Source organism: Perca fluviatilis, chromosome 1 (assembly GCF_010015445.1).
Source record: "Perca fluviatilis chromosome 1, GENO_Pfluv_1.0, whole genome shotgun sequence".
Lineage (NCBI taxonomy): Eukaryota > Metazoa > Chordata > Actinopteri > Perciformes > Percidae > Perca > Perca fluviatilis.
The window spans coordinates 2,348,219-2,370,149 of record NC_053112.1 but is presented as its reverse complement, the minus strand read 5'-3'; the positions used below and the strand labels follow the sequence as shown (position 1 = coordinate 2,370,149).

At 41.0% G+C, this 21,931-nt stretch overlaps 1 protein-coding gene across 1 annotated transcript in view; it reads right to left on the bottom strand.

Moving 5' to 3' along the window:
• The window catches only part of LOC120561353 (calpain-2 catalytic subunit-like), a 31,556-nt gene extending 24,138 nt beyond the window's left edge, over positions 1 to 7,418 (bottom strand). Inside the window, exons 1-4 of the mRNA XM_039804441.1 lie at positions 6,146 to 7,418; positions 5,920 to 6,016; positions 5,524 to 5,772; positions 5,348 to 5,417 (exon numbers count right to left, since the gene is read on the bottom strand). Of these exons, the coding sequence (XP_039660375.1) occupies positions 5,348 to 5,417; positions 5,524 to 5,772; positions 5,920 to 6,016; positions 6,146 to 6,339 (610 nt within the window). The 5' untranslated portion in view covers positions 6,340 to 7,418. The remainder of the gene's footprint in view (positions 1 to 5,347; positions 5,418 to 5,523; positions 5,773 to 5,919; positions 6,017 to 6,145) is intronic.
• Positions 7,419 to 21,931: the final 14,513 nt, after the last annotated feature.

Below are 21,931 nucleotides of genomic sequence, written 5' to 3'. Positions count from 1 at the left end.
ATCTGTTCAATATGACACAACTTAACATCAAAGTACTACTATTTCAAAAAGCAATTCACACATTACATTTCAGATGATTGTCTATTCATTTCATTACAATCATCTATCAATTCATACAACTACTCAAAATGATAAGTAACTGTTGCATTACTCTTAATACATAGTTGTATGGAAACAGACAAACAATATTCCATGTTTAGATCATGAAAGTTTCAAGATAATGAGATTCATTGTCACCAGTTAGCGTGGAGCATGAACCAATTAGACTACATGATCTATGGATGTAATATTTCATCATCCTTCTTTACTGTAATGTACTACTGTTTATCAGACACTGTTTCTATGCTCCCATGTACCACCTTTAAGACTATTTACAGTATTGACAGTATTGCACCGTATGGATGCAGGCCCTTGGAATTGCTGGTCCAATTCTGCCAAATCGTTAGTGATGATTGAGATATATAATTTATATATACTTTATATATAAAGTACTGTATATATATATACAGTGCCTTGCGAAAGTATTCGGCCCCCTTGAACGTTTCCACCTTTTGCCACATTTCAGGCCTCAAACATAAAGATATAAAACTGTAATTTTTTGTGAAGAATCAACATCAAGTGGGACACAATCATGAAGTGGAACGAAATTCATTGGCTATTTCAAACTTTTTTAACAAATAAAAAACTGAAAAAGTGGGCGTGCAAAATTATTCAGCCCCCTTACTTTCAGTGCAGCAAACTCTCTCCAGAAGTTCAGTGAGGATCTCTGAATGATCCAATGTTGACCTAAATGACTAATGATGATAAATAGAATCCAGCTGTGTGTAATCAAGTCTCCGTATAAATGCACCTGCTCTGTGATAGTCTCAGAGGTCCGTGTAAAGCGCAGAGAGCATCATGAAGAACAAGGAACACACCAGGCAGGTCCGAGATACTGTTGTGGAGAAGTTTAAAGCCGGATTTGGATACAAAAAGATTTCCCAAGCTTTAAACATCCCAAGGAGCACTGTGCAAGCGATAATATTGAAATGGAAGGAGTATCAGACCACTACAAATCTACGAAGACCCGGCCGTCCCTCTAAACTTTCAGCTCATACACAAAAGAAGACTGATCAGAGATGCAACCAAGAGGCCCATGATCACTCTGGATGAACTGCAGAGATCTACAGCTGAGGTGGGGAGACTCTGTCCATAGGACAACAATCAGTCGTATACTGCACAAATCTGGCCTTTATGGAAGAGTGGCAAGAAGAAAGCCATTTCTTAAAGATATCCATAAAAATGTCGTTTAAAGTTTGCCAAAAGCCACCTGGGAGACACACCAAACATGTGGAAGAAGGTGCTGTGGTCAGATGAAACCAAAATCGAACTTTTTGGCAACAATGCAAAACGTTATGTTTGCGCGCAAAAGCAACACAGCTCATCACCCTGAACACACCATCCCCACTGTCAAACATGGTGGTGGCAGCATCATGGTTTGGGCCTGCTTTTCTTCAGCAGGGACAGGGAAGATGGTTAAAATTGATGGGAAGATGGATGGAGCCAAATACAGGACCATTCTGGAAGAAAACCTGATGGAGTCTGCAAAAGACCTGAGACTGGGACGGAGATTTGTCTTCCAACAAGACAATGATCCAAAACATAAAGCAAAATCTACAATGGAATGGTTCACAAATAAACATATCCAGGTGTTAGAATGGCCAAGTCAAAGTCCAGACCTGAATCCAATCGAGAATCTGTGGAAAGAACTGAAAACTGCTGTTCACAAACGCTCTCCATCCAACCTCACTGAGCTCGAGCTGTTTTGCAAGGAGGAATGGGCAAAAATGTCAGTCTCTCGATGTGCAAAACTGATAGAGACATACCCCAAGCGACTTACAGCTGTAATCGCAGCAAAAGGTGGCGCTACAAAGTATTAACTTAAGGGGCTAAATAAATTTTCGCACCCAATATTTCAGTTTTTTATTTGTTTAAAAGGTTTGAAATATCCAATAAATTTCGTTCCACTTCATGATTGTGTCCCACTTGTTGTTGATTCTTCACAAAAAATTACAGTTTTATATCTTTATGTTTGAGGCCTGAAATGTGGCAAAAGGTCGAAAAGTTCAAGGGGGCCGAATACTTTCGCAAGGCACTGTATATATACTGCTCAGTGGCCAGCAGATCAGACTGGGGTTGTACTGGGCAGCTTCCAGGTATGAATGTGGAACTGTGTGAATATGACAGGTTATCGTTGCAAATATATATCATATATACTCGTACCACATTGGTCTGTAGTATTCTCTCTACTACAGCAGTACTTTTACAGGAATATATTTATATGTAGTACCATAATGAAACATGTATCACCTATTTTGTACTACAATATGTAATGACTGTACGAACAATGACACAGTGAAACTATGGGTAGCTTGTGTGTGGGTGATCTAAAGTAACGTTTCAATGGTATTTCAAAATAAATCAGTTTTTTGAACCAATGATTGTGCAAGTGCAAGATTTCTTTAAAGATATGAATGCACAATGCAATGTTTTGAACATTGGATAGCCTGTGTTACAAGTGATGACCGTCTTGAGTTTTGTGTCTAGAGTTTTGAAAAATGACGTCAAGGTTCTGAAATTAGCAGCAAAGTGATTGTTAAAAACTGTAACAATGAATCTCAATATCTTGAAACTTTCATGATCTAAACATGGAATATTGTTTGTCTGTTTCCATACAACTATGTATTAAGAGTAACGCAACAGTTACTTATCATTTTGAGCAGTTTTATGAATTGATAGTTAGATGATTGTAATGAAATTAATAGACAATCATCTGAAATGTAATGTTTGAATTGCTTTTTGAAATAATAGTACTTTGATATTAAGTTGTGTCATACTGAACAGGTGATCTTTGTTAAATGAACAAATTATCTTAAGCCTGGTACAGACGGCAGGATAATTAGGCCGATTTTAGCCCCGATTCACCCCTCCCGACAATCTTAAGGATGCTCCGATTATCGTAAAATAATCTGATCAGATATTCCTGCCGTGTGTGGTGTGTTAATACTGCTCTCGTCTGCTCGGAAGGACGTCAGGACCGCTCCGATCTCAAATCGGGGATATCCAACATGTTGGATTTATTTGGCCCGATTTCTCCTCGTGTGTCCCAGGGACAAACGAGCATGCATCCTGTGTAAAATAAATAAAGTCGTTGGGCATAACTACATCCACAACTGCAGTCCACCAGAGTACATGGAAACGAATATATGAACGTTTATTAATCTGTGTAATACCTAACGACATTTCTATGAGAAAAAAACAAATTGCCTCCATATCATGATGTAGCTGAGTGTAGTCCATGCTCGCGTTGTCTTCTTTGACCATCGCCTTTTCTTTTGAAAACGTTTATTTTCGGTTAAAAACACACTACAAACTATCGCCACTGCATCCTCTTCGTCCGCAATGATTGTTTACTCTGAAGTCACGTTTAATCTCGAGGGATTTTGCGAGATTTCCCGTCTGACCTGGGAATGCTCGGGAGTCAAATGGGTTCGTGTGTGATGTGTTGATTTTGCCGTGTGCTGCGCACCACACACTGTATGACCAAAACTGTTAGACCCTTGATTTTTTATCGCCGTGTGTGGGGTCTCTCAGGATGGGAAAATCGGCCGACAATTTTAAAATCGTCCCGTGTGAACCAGGCTTTAGGTTTATGTGTATTGTATGCAAGCAATTGAAACAAGTGTTAGAGTTTTGAAAAAATGTGTATTTTGATCACTGGTTGTGTTTTGTGTCTAGAGTTTTGAAAAATGACATCAAGGTTCTGAAATTAGTGCCAAAGTGATTGTAAAAAACTAACACGCCTACAGACACAGAGCAGGGCAAGTTAAAACGGCTGCAGACACAGAGCAGGGCACGTTAAAACAATTGTAGACATAGAGCAGGCACATTACAGTTTTTTACGATCACTATGACACTTTTTCAATACTTTTAACAACTTTCCTAAACTCTTAACACAGTTAGCACAACATCCGTCTGTGTAGGCTATTCAATTAACACATTTCTTGTTGCTTTGACACAAAATGCATACAGTTAACACAAATTTAAAATGCTTGAACTTCTTTTACACACAAGCTCCACCAAAACCAAAACAATGGATCTTTACTGCCAAATTTACAAATGCTTTCACACTGTTTGTCAGAACAGATAACATCATGTTCTAAACCTAACTTATAGGCTAAAGTCAAAGTGAACAGCTGATCATATTGTAAATTGAAACACATATATCCCCTGCATTTTATACATGCATTTATTGAGAAACAGCTGATTGAAGTTATAGATCAATCACAGCTGATTCCCTTCTAGGAAACACACTCAGGTGTTGAGGTTCTTTCAATCACATGATCATATGGTAGTACAGTAAAAGAGGACCTATTTGAACAATATACTGTAGATGAACACAGAAAATAAGAAAAATGCCTTGAAAAATGAGAGGAAGAGGAGTACCAGGACAATTCTGCCTCTGTCTCCTTTTTTTCATAAACCGTACATTCTATAAAGCTACTCTGAGATGGGTCAATCATTTTTTTTATTGAATCTCTGCAGCAAAAGAAACAAATTGGTGAGCGGGTAGAGCAGATATACTTGGAGGTTTGTGCCTCGACGCAGAGGTCTAGAGTTCAAATCTGACTTGTGACGATTTCCTGCATGTCTTTCCCCCTCTCTCTCCCCCTTTCTCAACTAGCTGTCCTGTCAAATAAAGGCAGAAAAGCCCAAAAAATAATCTTCAAAAAAAATTTACTAAACCCAAAGAAACAAAAATGTAGAGAGGCTTCAACAGAAACTACAGTGCAATATGATCAATACAATCACTTGTGTCTGTTGTATAAGGGCAGACCTAACTGACACATATAAAATAATGCAGTTTCTGTAATTCCATGGGATGTTAGTGTTTTGTATGACATTGTGCTATGATTGACTAAATGTTCCTGTTGGGAGAGAACATGTGTTAGTGTTGTGGAAGAAGTATTTGATTTTGAGACATGATTGCATTGTTTTGGTAAACATAGTGTATTGTGTTAGTGAATTATTGTATTTTGAAAATCAGTTTTGGAGTTTAGTTTACAATGTGTGATTTTGAGCATCAAATTAACTGTTTTGCCAATCGTGTGTTGTAGGTGTGTTGGTGCGTTAAGAGTTTAGGAAAGTTGTTAAAAGTATTGAAAAAATTGTCATAGCAATCGTGAAAAACTGTAACACGTCTGCAGACACAGAGCAGGGTGTGTGTGTGTCTGTGTGTGTCTGTGTGTGTGTCTGTGTGTGTGTGTGTGTGTGTGTGCATGCATGTCTGTATGCGTGCATGTGTTACCCAGTTCTCCCTGACAGATATCCGTTCTCTTCGCTCCGTCAACAATAAACTGAGGATTAGAACACAGCTCCTGATTGGACGAGACAGAACATGATTAATGATTACAGACCAAATCAGAAGTTAGTCATTTTGGACTCTGTTTTAAGTAAATAACCGTCCCTGGTGTCTGAACTCACCGTGGGGCGTTTCCACTCCACGCCTTTGGTTTTGGAGGAGTAGCGTCCCAGCTGGTTGTATCCCAGGGAGTCCCAGCCTGCGGGGAAGATCGGGTCACAGAACAGTGAGCCGGTCTGCAGACACTCGCTCTGCAGCTGCTCAAAGCTCTGCTGGTTGAAGGGGACGGCGTTGTCCCGGCAACCGGCGCCATCCTCCTCCCGGGCCTTCCTCCGGGCCATCTCTGCTGCCATGTTCGCCATCGGGAGAGTCTAAACAGAGATTACAGAAAGATTTAGGAGTTTAAAGAGAGTCTACAGTCTGCAGAGAGTTGAAAGAGAGTATAAAGAGTCTACGGAGAATCGTTTAGGAGTTTAGGGGAATCTGCTGAGATTCAGCCAGAGCTGCTGAGATCTTACCGAGATTTGGCGCTGAAAGTCGGAGTTAAAACGTCGTCTGTAGTTGCCTAAATGTTGTTGACCGTGTGCTGTGAGCCTGGCTGAGGTGTGAGGTGACCTGTGTGAGTGTGTCAGGTATAAAGCTGGTCATGTGTGAAGGGGCGGAGCTTCACAGTGATATCAGAATCATTATCTGAATTATTGAGAAAGCAAACAATCTGATTAACACAGCGAGGCGTTTACACACCTGAAACACACCTGAAACTCTGCAGCAGCTGGTAACCATGGTGATGCATTCTGCAGCATGGCAGGTGAGGTGGCCGGTAGCTCCCGATTAACACTGTTCCATTGATGATTATACTCTGTTTTTATGATATATTTTAACACAGGCTGGCAAGCTATTGTTCCAATGAGACAACCTGAAGGGGACCGAAAGTCCATAACATTAGTCCCGGTACCCTGAAAACAAAACCCAACTGCTTTGAATGCCTGCTGTTGAGAAATTATGGTATGTCCAGTGACTTTCCAGACTCCCTTGAGATATTGCTCAATTTAACAGATAAATCATAATACAATGTATAAATTATAGTGTCATAACGTTTCACTTTGTATGACTCTTTAAGAATTACTTGTAATTTTGGCTGACATTTAACTTCTACAGGTCTTCTGCAAAAATTAAGTTACGTAACGTAACGGGATAACCGGCCATTGGACAATGGGCTTTTCGCTCCAGTAGGAAGTTTTTTGAATGGATCTTAGCAGAGATAGGTTGAGTCATCGCTGATATTATTAGACATTAACTCATGTTATACTAGACATTCATTAACGTTGGTTGCAGAGTTCTAAGTTACACAACCTTATCGGTGACCAAATGTGACTCTAATCTAACATTACGTGTCTTGTGCAATTTTGCATCATCTAGCTACAGGTGCAGAGGGAAACCACGATCAGTGAGCGCCACAGCTGAATGATACCTACTCACAACAGTGACGATTTTCAGGTAACGTTACAACATTTGTAATTTATGTGATTGCATCTGCTGTGTATTCATTTTCTATGGCATTTTAAAAGTTTAAAGATTTTGCATGATCTTTATGCTAATTTTCATTCATTGCTGCACTATGTAACACATCAATACAAGATTATGTTGTAAACAACATTACAATTAATAGTTTTTTTTCTGTTAACAAGTAATTGCTGTAATTTATACACAACAAAACCCTGTATCTTGTAATATACTGTAATTTCTTTCTCCAGTAATTAACAGCACTTTTACAAGACTTTATTGGCAACTGTTTTGCCAGGTATTTACTGTAAAATCTACACTCTAATTCGTTACAGATTAAGAACATTAGCTAATGTTTGTAAGCTCAAGGTCTCTTCACACAGGGGGCAACACTGCGTTTGGGCAGTATTAACCCCCCATTGAAAATGAATCACGAGGTGCGACAATCGACCTCTGTGTGAAAATCCCTTAACATGTCATACTGAGTAGTGCAGTCTCCAATACCGGATCCTGACTACTCTGTGCGTATGAACATCACAGCAGGGCGTTTCGGGATGTAACGTGGCACTGCAGAGCATGGGTGGATGCGGCGGACGCAGCAGGACGCAGCAGGATGCAGCAGGACGCGGCCGGGCATAGCAAGGAATTGCAGAGTGTAGCTTGAGAACAGTGACTTCAAATAGTAGTAGTAGTTCATGTCATATCAGGATGCTGCAGGGCATTGCAGGATGTAGCATGGCACAGCAGAGCATGGATGGACGTAGCAGGGTTCAGCAGGACGCTGCAGGGCACCGCAGAACAGGGAGTGCAGCAGGACCACGGCGACAGCTGCAACCGAGATCTCGGTACCAACGTACTCCAAGGAAATATGCTGGATAAGAAAAAATAAAAACACAAGGACTCCGGGGAGTAGACTCCTCAGAGCTAGGTTAGTAACAAGCATTTCTGGGACAGGATGCACACAAATGGAAAGGGAGAGGAGAGAGCAGTCAACGGAAGTAAGGAAGGAAGTCCCCCAGCAGTCTAGAACTATAACAGCGTAACTAAGAGAGACAGGCAGTTTAAGGAGAGGAGCCTGTTCGGGCTTAGAACTCTCCCCTGCCGGATCAGGCTGTACTGGCCTGCCTCCCTCTACTTTTGTTATATTATAAATCTGACGACTATGAAGAGAAGCAGGTGGCCGGGCTAGGCTGATGCTGCAATTCCTCACTCCCTAGCTATAAGCTTTATCAAATAGAGTTTTAAGATCATTCTTAAATGCGGTGACAGTTTCTGCCACTCAAACCCAAACTGGGAGCTGGTTCCACAGGAGAGGTGCCTGGTAGCTTAAGGCTCTGGCTCCCATTCTACTTTTAGAGACTCTAGGTACCACAAGTAACTCTGCACTCTGGAAGCGCAGTGCTCTAGTGGGACAATAAGGTATTAGGAGCTCTTCTAGATATGATGGTGCTTGACCATTTACAGCTTTGTAGGTCAGGAGAAGGATTTTAAATTCAATCCGGGATTTTACAGGAAGCCAATGCAGAGAGGCTAATACAGGAGAAATATGGTCGCTTTTCTTAGTTCTTGTCAGAAAACGCGCTGCAGCGGTCTGGATTAGATGGAGAGTCTTAAGGGACTTATTTGAGCAACCTGACAGTAGGGAATTACAATAGTCCAGCCTGGAAGTAACAAATGCATGGACTAGTTTTTCAGCATCGTTTTGAGACAGGATATTCCTAATTTTGGCAATGTTAAGAAGATGAAAAAAACAAATGGATGAACTTCTAAATTCCTCTGTTGCTCAGTGTAACTGTGTTACTCAAAGCAATGTTATCTTCTTTTAGTTATTTATATATATGTTTTTACAACACAGATTGCACGTTACAAAAAGAGGAATACAAACCAAAAAAAGCTAGAGTTCAGACTTTATTTAAAGGTGAATAAAGATGTAAAACATTTAAACAGACTTCCTGTTCCTGATCATGTTTTATCTGCAGGTGAAAACTCCCAGCATGCTCCTTGTTCAGTTGATGGCGAGACAGAGCCACTGCAAGAGAAGAAAAAGAATTCAGAGATGATGTCATGCTTATGATCAGTAAACTGGTAAGTTACTTGTTCAGTTTTACCTGCTGCAGGTCCAGCTGGATCTTCCCCTCCTTCTTCTGGTCCATAGTTCTGAATATCTCTGAGGAAGAAAAACAGTTGAAAACTTTATTTAGAAAGAGAAACACGGTGTCACCTCTGCACCTCTGGGAACACTCTGTGTTTACATTAGGGCTGCACAATTAATCGCAATCTTATCAAAATCGCAATATGGACTTGTGCAATATTCAAATTCGAAGGGGGGGGGGGCCTCGCAATATTTGTTAAAGGCAAAACATGTGCTACACATCCTAGCCTACAGACTAAAGAAAACATCTTTGTTTGGTACAGAGGCCTGTACTACGAAGCAAGATTTGGCATTAACGAGCTAACTTCAGGTTCAACCCAGGGTTTTCTGTACCACGAAGGTGGATTAGTTGTTATCAGGTTCAATCGCCGTGGTAACTCATGCTGAACACCTAACCTGGTCGGGAGCAGGTTAAGTTGGAGATTAGAGATCAACTGGTGTAAAAGCACCGCCTACTGAACAATCAATACTCGATTGATAACAGCATCACCGTTCTTAGAAGATCAGGCGGAGCTCGTGCGAGAGGGAGGGAGGGAGGGAGGGAGGGAGATGCGCTCATAAAAGTTAAAACATTTAGAGACCGACAACCCCATTAACATTCACTGATGGGTATCTTTATGAAAAATAGTGTTACGCCCCAGTCTAGGGGTGCCTAGGATGTAACATGGAAAGGCCCCATCTTCCCTGTCTCCCAAGTAGCCACAAACAAATATTCATTTGAATGACAATAAACTTATTTATTTTACAAAGAGAAATTACATTAACACAAAATATAGATATGAGTAGACCACAGGGTGAGCCACCAAAATAACAAACAAAACAATCCTAACTGGGAGATAAGAAACTAACCTAACAAACAACAGGGCAAAACAAATGACACAAGACTTACCTCCCTAACTAACAAAAACAGGAGAAAACAAGAACACACCTGGAGGTCCACCCTTACTTAACAAACTAAAAACAATATCTAATCTAAGCCAAAGGTACAAAAAGTGTGGCCGGTTGGGAGATTAGGAGGATGAGGAATGCCTGCTGCCCACCGACGGCCGCCATCTTGGCTCCTTATAACTGGGTTGCTTCCCCAGCTGCGGCCAATCACAGGGTCGGGCCTGAACCTCTCCACCAATCCACAGACAGCTATGGCACACCTCCATTTGCATAACAAATTGGAACAAAAGAAAAAAAATACAGGGCGCACACACACACACAACAGACCATAAACATAAAATGACCACAGTCATAACACCCCCAACCCAAGAATTAAACCTACCCCTAAAAAGATTTAATTCCTAGACATCTGAGGAACATCTAGACAAAGCGTCTGCTTTCACATTCTCGGTACCCTTTTTGTGGTGAATCCGCAGATTAAAATCTTGCAGAAGAAGAGACCAGCGCATAAGCCACTGGTTGGAATTGCGCATATGTGCGAGGAAAACTAAGAGGTTGTGGTCAGTAAACACTTTTATAGGCTGTGAGCTAGACCCAAGATAGACTTCGAAATATTGCAAGGCGAACAGAAGGGCGAGAGCTTCCTTGTCAATAGTGCTATAATTAAGCTGATGCTTATTAAACTTCCTTGAGAAGTAACAGACAGAATGGTCAATAGTTTGATCGTCCTCCTGCAAAAGCACCACACCCGCGCCGCACGCGCTGGCGTCAACCTCTAATTTAAAAGGTTGCGTAAAGCAAGGCACAGCGAGAACAGGTGCGTTACACAGTAACGCCTTGGCAGACGCGAAGGCAGCCTGACAAGCGGGGGACCAAACAAAAGGTTTTAAAGGACTTACAAGACATGTGGAGGAGCCAACACATCAGAAAAGTTTCGACAAAAAACACGATAATAACCACACATTCCAAGGAAACGATGCTTTCCTGGACTGTGGAACCGGGAAATCAATAATTGCCTGCACCTTTTCAGCCAAAGGACGCACCTGCCCCTGACCTACTTGTTTACCCAAATAGGTAACAGTGGCCCTACCAAAGTCACATTTTGTGAGATTAAGAGTGAGGGAGGCCTTGCGGAGACAGCTGAAAATAAGGGACAATGTATCGAGATGGTTGGACCACGTGGAGCATAACCGTATACTGGAGGAAAGTATCGGGTGTGACAAAAGCTGATATCTCGGAGGCCCGGGGTGTTAAAGGAACTTGCCAGTAACCTTTTAACAGGTCCAGCTTTGTCACATATTTGGCGGAGCCTACACAGTCTATGCAATCCTCCATCCTGGGGAGCGGAAATGAATCGGGTTTGGTAACTGAATTTACTTTTCGGTAACAGTCACAAAAACGAGAGGTATTGTCAGGTTTCGGAACCAAAACACAGGGTGAGCTCCACGCACTAGTACTGGGAACAGCTAATCCATGCTCAACCAGATAACTCACCTCCTGCTGCATCATAGCCCTTTTTGTCGGATTTACTCTATACGCATGTTGTTTAATAGGTTTGTGACCCTCCACGTCAATGTCATGGTACAGGACAGACGTTTGACTAGGATGGTCAGAGAAAAGCAACAGGTTATCCTCAATCAACTGTATAATATCCGCACGGGCCGAATCAGACAGATGAGACAAAAAACCCTCCAAGTTACTCAGTACCTTTGAATTTCTCCAACGAGCGGCCGGCATCAAACCACTTTTCTCTGCCAAACCATCATCAGCAAGATCGTACTGAGGAAGAGCAGCGGACACTGATATCACGGGCGCAGCAGTTATTATGGCATATTCTAGATTTTCTTTTCAGATCTGGAGATTGAGTGACATAGTCTGTGTCACTAATTTTCCTCTCCACAGTATATGGACCCAAAAACCGAGACTGCAAACTGGATCCAAGTAACGGAAGCAGCACCAAAACTTTTTCCCCTGGTTGGAACACAGACTTTTTGTCATAAAGATGCTTCATTTTAGTTTGACTTTGTGCCAAATTGTCACGGGCTAACTGACATACATGATTGAGACGTTCACGAAAAGAACTGACATAATCCAGCACGTTATGCTCAGTTTTTGGAGACTCCGACAACCACATCTCTTTAAGGAGCCGAAGGGGACCGCGCACAGTATGGCCAAAGACCAAATCACAAGGGCTGAAACCTAAAGACTCTTGAGGAGTTTCACGCACAGCAAACAATAGAAGAGGGAGGCCCTCATCCCACTCTCTGTTCGACTCAAGACAATACTTACGCAACATGGATTTTAATGTTTGATGAAACCTCTCAAGTGCGCCTTGGGACTCTGGATGGTAAGGACTTGATGTTACATGTTTAACTTTCAGCTCTCTCATTACCTGTGCAAATAGTTTGGACATGAAATTTGTCCCTTGGTCACTCTGTATAGTTTTAGGCAAGCCAAAAGTCGATAAGAATTTAGTGAGAGCTTTCACCACTGCTTTTGCTCTGAGAGTGCGCAGTGGAATGGCCTCAGGATACTGCGTCGCAGCGCACATCACAGTTAAAATATACTGATGTCCGGATTTAGTTCTAGGTAACGGACCCAAACAGTCTATCAACACTCGTTCAAACGGCTCCCCAAGCACCGGGATCGGGTGAAGCGGGGCCGGAGGAACAGGTTGATTGGGCTTTCCCACAACTTGACATGTGTGACAGGTGCGGCAATACTTCGCTACGTCAGATTTTAATCCGGGCCAAAAGAAATTGCGCAACACACGATGGTACGTTTTTTTCACACCCAGGTGACCAGCTAAGCTGGAGTCATGTGCAAGACTCAAAATCTGCACTCGATAGTCTTTTGGCACAACCACCTGATTAACAACGCGTATCTCACTGGAGTCGGGACTCCACCATCTCATCAAGACACCGTTGTCCAGATAGAACACACCAGGCTTGCTGTCTTCCTTGGCGGCTACAACAGAGGACAGACACAAAGTTAGAGACGGATCATTTATCTGAGCATCAATCAACATTTCTCGGGTCACGTTTAAACTCAGGTCTGAGTCAGCAGGAAAGAGATCAAACTCATTGACACATTTTGATACCTTTTCACCCTCCGTAACAGGGGACACTGAAAAGGAGGGCTCACCCTTACCTAATGTAGCCATAAAGGACTCCGACAAATCCACAACTTTACCCGCTTTACGAGCCTGTGCACGCGTAATTGCGCAAACAGGAAACAGATTTGGCACAGACACAGCAGAAGACACAGAAGCGGGACAGCAAACAGACACAACCGGAATGGGATCATTAACTACTTCGGGCAGAGGAAACACCTTTCCTCCGGCCAAATCGTTACCCAAAATAAATGAAATGCCACTAATCGGGAACTGTTGGAGCACAGCAACTTTCACCTGTCCCGACACAAGCGCCGAATGCAAGTGGATCATGTGAAGTGGGACGTTAAGTTCACTCATTTTAATTCCCCACACTATCAAATCAGAAGAACACAAAGTTTCGTTTGAGAGGCAAAACACTAACCAGCATTAATGAATGAATGATAGGCGGCTGTATCACGAAGAATAGTTACTGGTACTTTATCAGATTCCTGGCCAGTTACAGAAACAAACCCGTGAGAAACGAACGGCTTGAAACGAGGGTCAACCTCCACCTCTTCAGGCAAAAACTCAGTGTGTTTTAGAGGCGGGGACGCGGCATTTATGAAACCCACACCTGTAGGAGGTTTAGTGCTTTTGTGAGGTCCTTTTTTTCTAAGAACCGGACAGACAGCGATCAAATGGCCTGACTCATGGTAATAAAACCACTTGCGGCCCTCACCCGCAGCTGGTGAAGTGCTTTTACGCATCAGCTTTGGTGACCGATTTCTACGTTCAGGCATTACCGGTGTAACACGTGCTGGCACAGAAAAAACTCTTTTATGAGTCAGAATGAATTCAGCCAACACAGCCGCTTTTGTTACCGATGATTCTTTTTGTTCATTCAAATAGACAACAATTCGTTCCGGTAAACACTTTTGAATTCCTCAAGTAAAATGAGCTCTCTGATTTCTGCCATAGTTTTAACATTACACGCTTGGCACCATTTTTCAAACAAAACGCTCTTTTCACGCACAAACAACATACGTCTGGTTAGCAGTTTTCTCACCGTTTCTAAATTTTTGTTGATATGCTTCGGGGACCAGCTCATAGGCCTGCAAGATTTTATAGTCAAGACTATCCTCAATTGATAGACTGGCACATACCTCTTGAACTTTCCCCACTAATTTACACTGGAGGAGAAGGGACCAGAACTCTTTGGGCCAACTCAGGGCGGCAGCTATCCGCCCGAAAGCGCTGAAATATGAGTCAACCTCGGACTCACGAAATGGAGGGACTAAAGCAATGTGAGGGGACCGGCTCATGTTCCACACCAGTAGCGAACATGCCAGCAGCCCCCGTCGCTTTCACCTCTGCCACCTGTGAGTCACCAGCCGCGTCACACGCAGCAGCAACATCAGCAGCTGGTTCAGGTAGGACGCCCTGCTCCACCAACTCTGCACACAGCAACTGTTTAAGCTCCGCTTTATTGGCACTGTAAGACACATGTACATCGTAATACTTTGCCACCATCAACAGGTCTTTTTTCTTGCATGTTTCTTGCATCCAGTGAAAACTCCATAATTCCCCCCACACACCAAAAAAACGGCAACCAGAACAAACAAACACACACCGACCAAACGTACCCAGAAACAAAGCGCGAGAAGAAGACGGAACGAGCCCCCATTCATGTTATGCCCCAGTCTAGGGGTGCCTAGGACGTAACATGGAAAGGCCCCATCTTCCCCGTCTCCCAAGTAGCCACAAACAAATATTCGTTTGAATGACAATAAACTTATATATTTTACAAAGAGAAATGACATTAAAACTAATATATATATATATATATATATATATATATATATATATATATTTTTTTTTTTTTTATACCCACACATACACACATATACACACACACAATATGAGTAGACCTTGGGGTGAGCCACCAAAATAACAAACAAAACAATCCTAACTGGGAGATAAGAAACTAACCTAACAAACAACAGGGCAAAACAAATGACACAAGACTTACCTCCCTAACTAACAAAAACAGGAGAAAACAAGAACACACCTGGAGGTCCACCCTTACTTAACAAACAAAAAACAACATCTAATCTAAGCCAAAGGTACAAAAAGTGTGGCCAGTTGGGAGATTAGGAGGATGAGGAATGCCTGCTGCCTGCCAACAGCTGGCATCTTGGCTCCTTATAACTGGGTTGCTTCCCCAGCTGCAGCCAATCACAGGGTCGGGCCTGAACCTCTCCACCAATCCACAGACGGCTATGGCACACCTCCATTTGCATAGCAAATTGGAACAAAAGAAAAAGCACAGGGCACACACACACAGCAGACCATAAACACAATATGACCACAGTCATAACATATAGATTTTAAGAGGAGGGAATTACATATAGGCTATTTGTCGGCTTCTTCAGCTGTGTGTTGCCAGTACGCACATTGGTTAGAATTATGTTTTGATATTTTTTTATTTTCTCTCACGATCGCTTACCACTGCCAATAAACTGAAATAAAAGGCTAAAGCAATGAAAGTTCATGGAAAGGAAAAGTGTAATTATGGTCAGATCTTGTACCTGACTGATGGGGAAGTAACCAGTGTAGTCTAATGTAGGCTATTATAGTGGGTGTACTGTAGCCAACTGTAGGCCTATATTGGCCAGAATCTGCCTTTGGGGGAGGATGGGGGCATATCATGGTGGGGGGGCCTGGGTGTCCTCCCCCAGGGAAGTTTTAAGCATCGACTTCATTTCCTGCATTCCGATACACTTTAATGCACCAATTTACGGTAAAAATACCTTTATTCAGCCTATAGATGTTAAGAAAAAAGCATGGATGACAATTCAAAATTTATCAAAAATATAATGTAAAGTAGCCTATGTTGTTATGTGTCATTGGGCATTTTTAAGTGAGTAGAAATCCTGGAGCTTACTATCACGTAGACTACACCACTGGAAGTGATATTTATAGGATAAGCGTTGTGATTTACGTAAAAGAGCGTCTGCTTTTTTGCCAGCTTTCCTTCCTGCATTTTGCCTGTAAAACTGTGTTTGTGTTCTTCATATTTATGTAGAATTATAGTTTGCTCTTCTTGTTTAAAATATGCGTCTCTGGTAGATGTTTGCAATTGGTCGTGGTGCGCAAACCCCGCCTCTTTTATGTGAACGCGCGCGCCACTGGATTGGGAAACCATGAGTTGACTTAACTAGTTGTTAACCACCGTCGTGACACAGGTTATGCAGGACCGCCGTTGTTAGGGTTAGTGAAGCCGGATAACTGAAAGAAATCCATGACATTGTGATCTTGATTCGTAGTACAGGCCTCAGATCGTTGCAAAAGTCACACTTCAAATTTTTTTTTTTAAATATATTTTTCAATAAAACTGAGCGTAATGATACAAAGACGATTATTCCCTCCAATATCTTGAATCATTTCGCATTTGCAATATAAGTCAAAATAAACACAATTAGATATTTTTCTAATATCGTGCAGTCCTATTTATTCAGGTTAATTAAGGCAATACTCCTGTTAATTCACCTGCCATGTAAACACCAGACTCCCCCAACTAAAAATAGAGTTCTCCTCCCCCGGTTCACAGAGCTGGATAACTCCTTTAGTAACTGGGGGGTTCCTGCATGTATTAACCGGGGCACACTCTGGGTACACTCTGGGTAAACTCAGGGTAAACTCAAGGTAAAATAGACAATTGGGGTACTTTTTTACACTGGGGTACACAAGCAAAACCCAGGAAATTTGGCCTGTTTTTCAATGGGGGATTGACTTTTCCCATGGGTCCTCCCAAATTGCAAAAGTGTTCCCAAGTGGTCTACCTTCCTGCACAGCAATGCTAAGGAATTACTGGAAATGTTGGGTCTTTGTAAATTATAGAGTGTGGTCTAGCTCGTCGAAACTAGCACAAATCTACTCTTTAAAGAGCTGGTAAGCACATACTCCATTCCATTTTTCAGGTTCCGGCTTTGAGGCCAAAAGATGCATTCCAGACTCCCTCAGTTGGGGAAGGATACTTTGGGACACTTTGTCAATTTGAGAAAGACACTTGGGAATAGCCAACCTTTTGGCCCGAGGGATGATTGGGAAGTCTTTTGGCCACTTCGGATGCAGAAGCAGAATTAGGAAGAATTTGAAAAACACAGAATGATAAAACACATTTCCACCCTGAGCAGAAAATCTGCTAAAGTTTTTAATTCTGGATCACCGCTGAATCTGCAGAAGAAAAAAAAGTTTGGATCTGGTTGTAACTGCCCCTCACCATTCCACTGCAGTGGTTACTAAAATGTAAAAAGTGTGAAAAGTCGTCCATATTCTCCCTGCTTTCCAAGATTTTGACAAAGGTAAATGGGAAGAACAATCTTTATTCTGAGCAGCTGTATGTTGGCAGATGGAGGCAGAGTTACTCCGTCATTCATCCTATTCTTCCCACTCATGTATACAAGCAGAACTGTCAGAACTTGTCATTCACTGAACTTCCTGCTGCAACCACACTGACAGATGTAAATACAGAGGTTGTGTTCTTTTAGACTCACTGAACAGCAGTTCCAGTCGGATCAGGCAGCCGACGAAACAATCGAAGTCGATGGCGAAATTCGTGTCTGCGTTTCAATTGACGATCTCGTGAATGACAGAGCTGTTCACCTGGAAACCTGAACAAACAGACACAGACACAGACACACATACACAGACACACAGACAGATGTGAAACTGCAGGAACAGATATGTTATGACATTTTGTGTCGGACACGTGAAAAAAAAGGTTTTTTTTGCAAGTGAACGTCTGCCGAAGTTGGTGGCTGTCCAATTCTTCAACAAAATGTTCTGCTTAAAGGCAAGGCAATTTTATTTATATAGCACATTTCAGCACAAGGCAACTCAAAGTGCTTTACACAAATCATCAATCATTAAAGAACAAATAGCCAAATAGGGAGTAAAATAAGAATACAAATAGTAATGAATACAAATTTAAAAACATTTAAGATAAAGTTCAGTATAATAGTTAATATGAGAATCAAAATCCAAAAATAAAATTTACAATTCCGTATTAAAATTGTATACGAAATAAAATACAAGAATAAAATTCACTGTTCGTTAAAAGAATTAACGAAAATCATCATCAAAAAGATAGGTCTTCAGCCTTGATTTAAAAGAGCGGAGAGTTGGGGCGGACCTGCAGTTTTCTGGGAGTTTGTTCCAGATATGTGGAGCATAAAAACTAAATGCTGCTTCTCCTTGTTTAGTTCTGACTCTGGGGACAACAAGTAGACCTGTCCCAGACGACCTGAGAGGTCTGGGTGGGTCATAAAGCACTAACAGATCTGAGATATATTTTGGTCCTAAGCCATTTATTTATAAATTTATAAACCAGCAAAAGTATTTTGAAATCAATTCTTTTAGGCACTGGAAGCCAATGTAAAGTCTTTAGAACTGGAGTGATATGATTCACTTTTTTTGTCCTAGTGAGAACTCTCGCTGCAGAATTCTGAATCAGCTGCAGCTGTCTAATTAGTTTTTCAGGCAGTCCTGTAAGGATGCCGTTACAGTAGTCAAGTCTACTAAAAATAAAAGCATGGACCAGTTTTTCCAAATTCTGCTGAGACATAAGTCCTCTAATTCTTGATATATTCTTAAGATGGTAATAGGCTGATTTTATTATTGTCTTAATATGACTGTTAAAATTCAAGTCCGAGTCCATGACAACACCAAGATTTTTTGCTTTGTCTGTTGTTTTTAACAGGGCCATTTGAAGCTGTGCACTGACTTTCAGTTTCTCTTCTTTTGCTCCAAAAACAACCACCTCAGTTTTTTCTTCATTTAATTTTGGCACATCCAGTTGTTGATTTGTTCAATGCAATTAGTCAGTTTTCTTATTGGACTATAGTCCCCTGGCGTTAAAGTTATATAAAGTTGTGTGTCATCAGCATAGCTATGGTGATTTATCTTGTTGTTTTCCTTAATCTGAGCCAGTGGAAGCATGTAGATGTTGAACAAGAGAGGTCCCAGAATTGAGCCACATGTCATAATTTTACGCTCAGATACATAATCGCCTATAGACACAAAGTAGTCTCTGTTCTTTAGATATGATTCAAACCAGTTAAGAACTGATCCTGAAAGGCCAACCCAGTTTTTCAGTCAATCTAGTAGTATGTCATGGTCGACTGTGTCAAATGCCTCACTAAGATCAAGTAACACCAAGACTGAGGTTTTGCCACTATCTGTGTTAGAGTGGATGTCATTAAAAACTTTTACAAGAGCCGTCTCAGTGCTATGGTGTGGTCGGAAACCTGATTGGAAAGCATCAAAACTGTTGTTTACAGACAAAAAAAGATTGAGTTGTCGAAAAACCGCTTTTTCAATGATTTTACTTAAAAATGGTAGGTTTGATATTGGCCTATAATTGCTCAGTAGTGATGTATCTAGATTGTTCTTTTTTAAAAGAGGCTTGATGACTGCAGTTTTTAGGGCCTCTGGGAAAGTACCTGTAAAAAGAGATGTGTTTATAATATGTAGCAGATCTGAAGCCAAACAATTTAAAACATTTTTAAAAACATTTGTTGGTAAAATATCGAGGCAACAGGAGGAGGTTTTTAATTGTTGTATGATGTCCTCCAGGTTATTGTGGTTGATCATATGAAATTGTGTCATAATGGAATTTATATTGCTTGGTCTCTGTGACAACACCGGACCTGTGCTTGATGCGGACGCATTAACTGTCTGTCTAATTTTCTCAATTTTATCTGTGAAGGAGGCAAATTCGTTACAGGCTTTAACGGATAAAAATTCAGATTTTACTGCTACTGGAGGGTTTGTTAGTCTATCGACTGTAGCAAATAAAATACGTGAGTTATAATATGGAGTTAGAATCATGCCAAAACACACACACACACACACACACACACACACACACACACACACACACACACACACACACACACACACAAAACGTGTTTTACTCACGCCCAACGATTCACAAAAAAACTCAGTGTGGTTTGCAAATACAAAACATCATTCACAAACTAATGCATTTTGTTCTGCATATAAGAAACCTACCTATCAAACAAATACTGTATGTTTTACACATACAAAGAAACGTATTTCTTCAATGACAAAGAATATCCTGCAAGTACAAACTAAAATCTTTCAAGTACAAAAGAAATTCTATTACAGTTTTTTTTGATTGCTAAACGACAGTGGGCACAACTGGAGTCACATGTGCAAAACTCTAACTCCAGTCTGCACAGCAGCAGTTCATGTGGACCAAACTCTAGTTCATTTTTCATTGCTTGAACACAGTTTTCAAAACTCTACACACTTATCCCATGACTTTAACCACAACGTGCACAACACTGTAGATTTACAGCACTTTGTTCAGATGCTAACACACTGCTGTCAACACTGTTAACCACACATTCAGAACAGAATAGATTTCAGTCTGGTGCCTATCAAACACTGCTGATTGCAATTTTAGCTGAAAGCCTAAGCAAGTGTCTTATTTTAGACTAGTTAGTGAACATATACGGTATTTATACAGAGAAAGCTCAATAGTCTTTTTTTGCATACAAACACCAAATAAGAATGAAACAATTCTACACTGTACCGTTTGAGAGAAACGGGTAAAAGAGCAAAGATACCAACATGTCCAGGTAAGATGTCTGAGGTTATGTACACAGCTATAAAAAAAAGTGAAAAACACAATATCTTTACAATAGTAAAACTGCGTTCTTACTGTTTTTCAGAAAGTAATGGAGGTGAAAGCAATAGAAACACCACATTCATTTGTATTTAGAGATGATGCAGACATCCAATGTGATGAAGAGAACTTGCCACATGATGCTGGAGAGAGGCAGGATTAGTCACACTATTCTTTGGTACTGTTACTGTTATGTACCTTTAGTTTTTTTTCCCCAGTAATTCCATAAATTACTAGAGACAAAATACTTTATTGAAGAAAACTGCTGATTTTCATTCCTTCTTGTTTACCTTATGTAAAAATTGGTATGCTATACAATCTATATTTTTTCCTTAAATAAACTGTTGAGTAGTGTCAAGTCACTCAAATTGTTGAAACTGTAAAGATGAAAAAGTTTGTAATTTGTGTATTGGTGTTTGATGCTAGTGTTTTTACCCTCAGTGTGTTCTGAGAGACAGTGTGTGTTATCTCAGTGTGTGTGTGTGTGTGTGTGTGTTATCTCAGTGAGGCCTGTGCATACTGTTTGAGACGTGTGTTAAGAGTTGTGTTGCTGTGAATGAGTTCTGCAGGTGATGTGAACTGTTTAGCTCAGGTGACTGTTGGTAGTGCAGACTGTAGTTTGAGTTTTGCACATGTGACTCCAGTTGTGCCCACTGTCGTTTAGCAATCGGAAAAAACTGTAGTACAAAAAACTGTCACGTGACTTTTGGCACAAATTTTCCGCCTTGCTGATCCACACACAAATGCAGGTAAATTTTCTAATAAATATCCTGTAATTTGCACTCCACAACAGCAGGTGGCGCTGTTAAGTCAATGTAAGCCTACCAGGACCATAGATATATACACGCGGATTTTTTGAAACGTTATTACGGTGCATAACTTACTGGAACAAAGCTGAGCAACGTGTAGTTGCTGGTGACAAAACCACTGATTATATAGATGTATATTGAAGCGATACTGGCGTTAAAGACCCGCTGATCGTTGTCTGATTCTCTGAAATGAATACCGGCATTGCATTGTGGGAAATCGGCTTTGCATGCGCCCAACTCTGATCATATCTGTTCTGTCTTACAGCATACTGTAATATTTCACCAGTAATAAGACCAAAATAATATTATTAAAATAAAGAAATGCATACTATAATATCTACATATATGTTGCTAGATGTAGTATTATAGT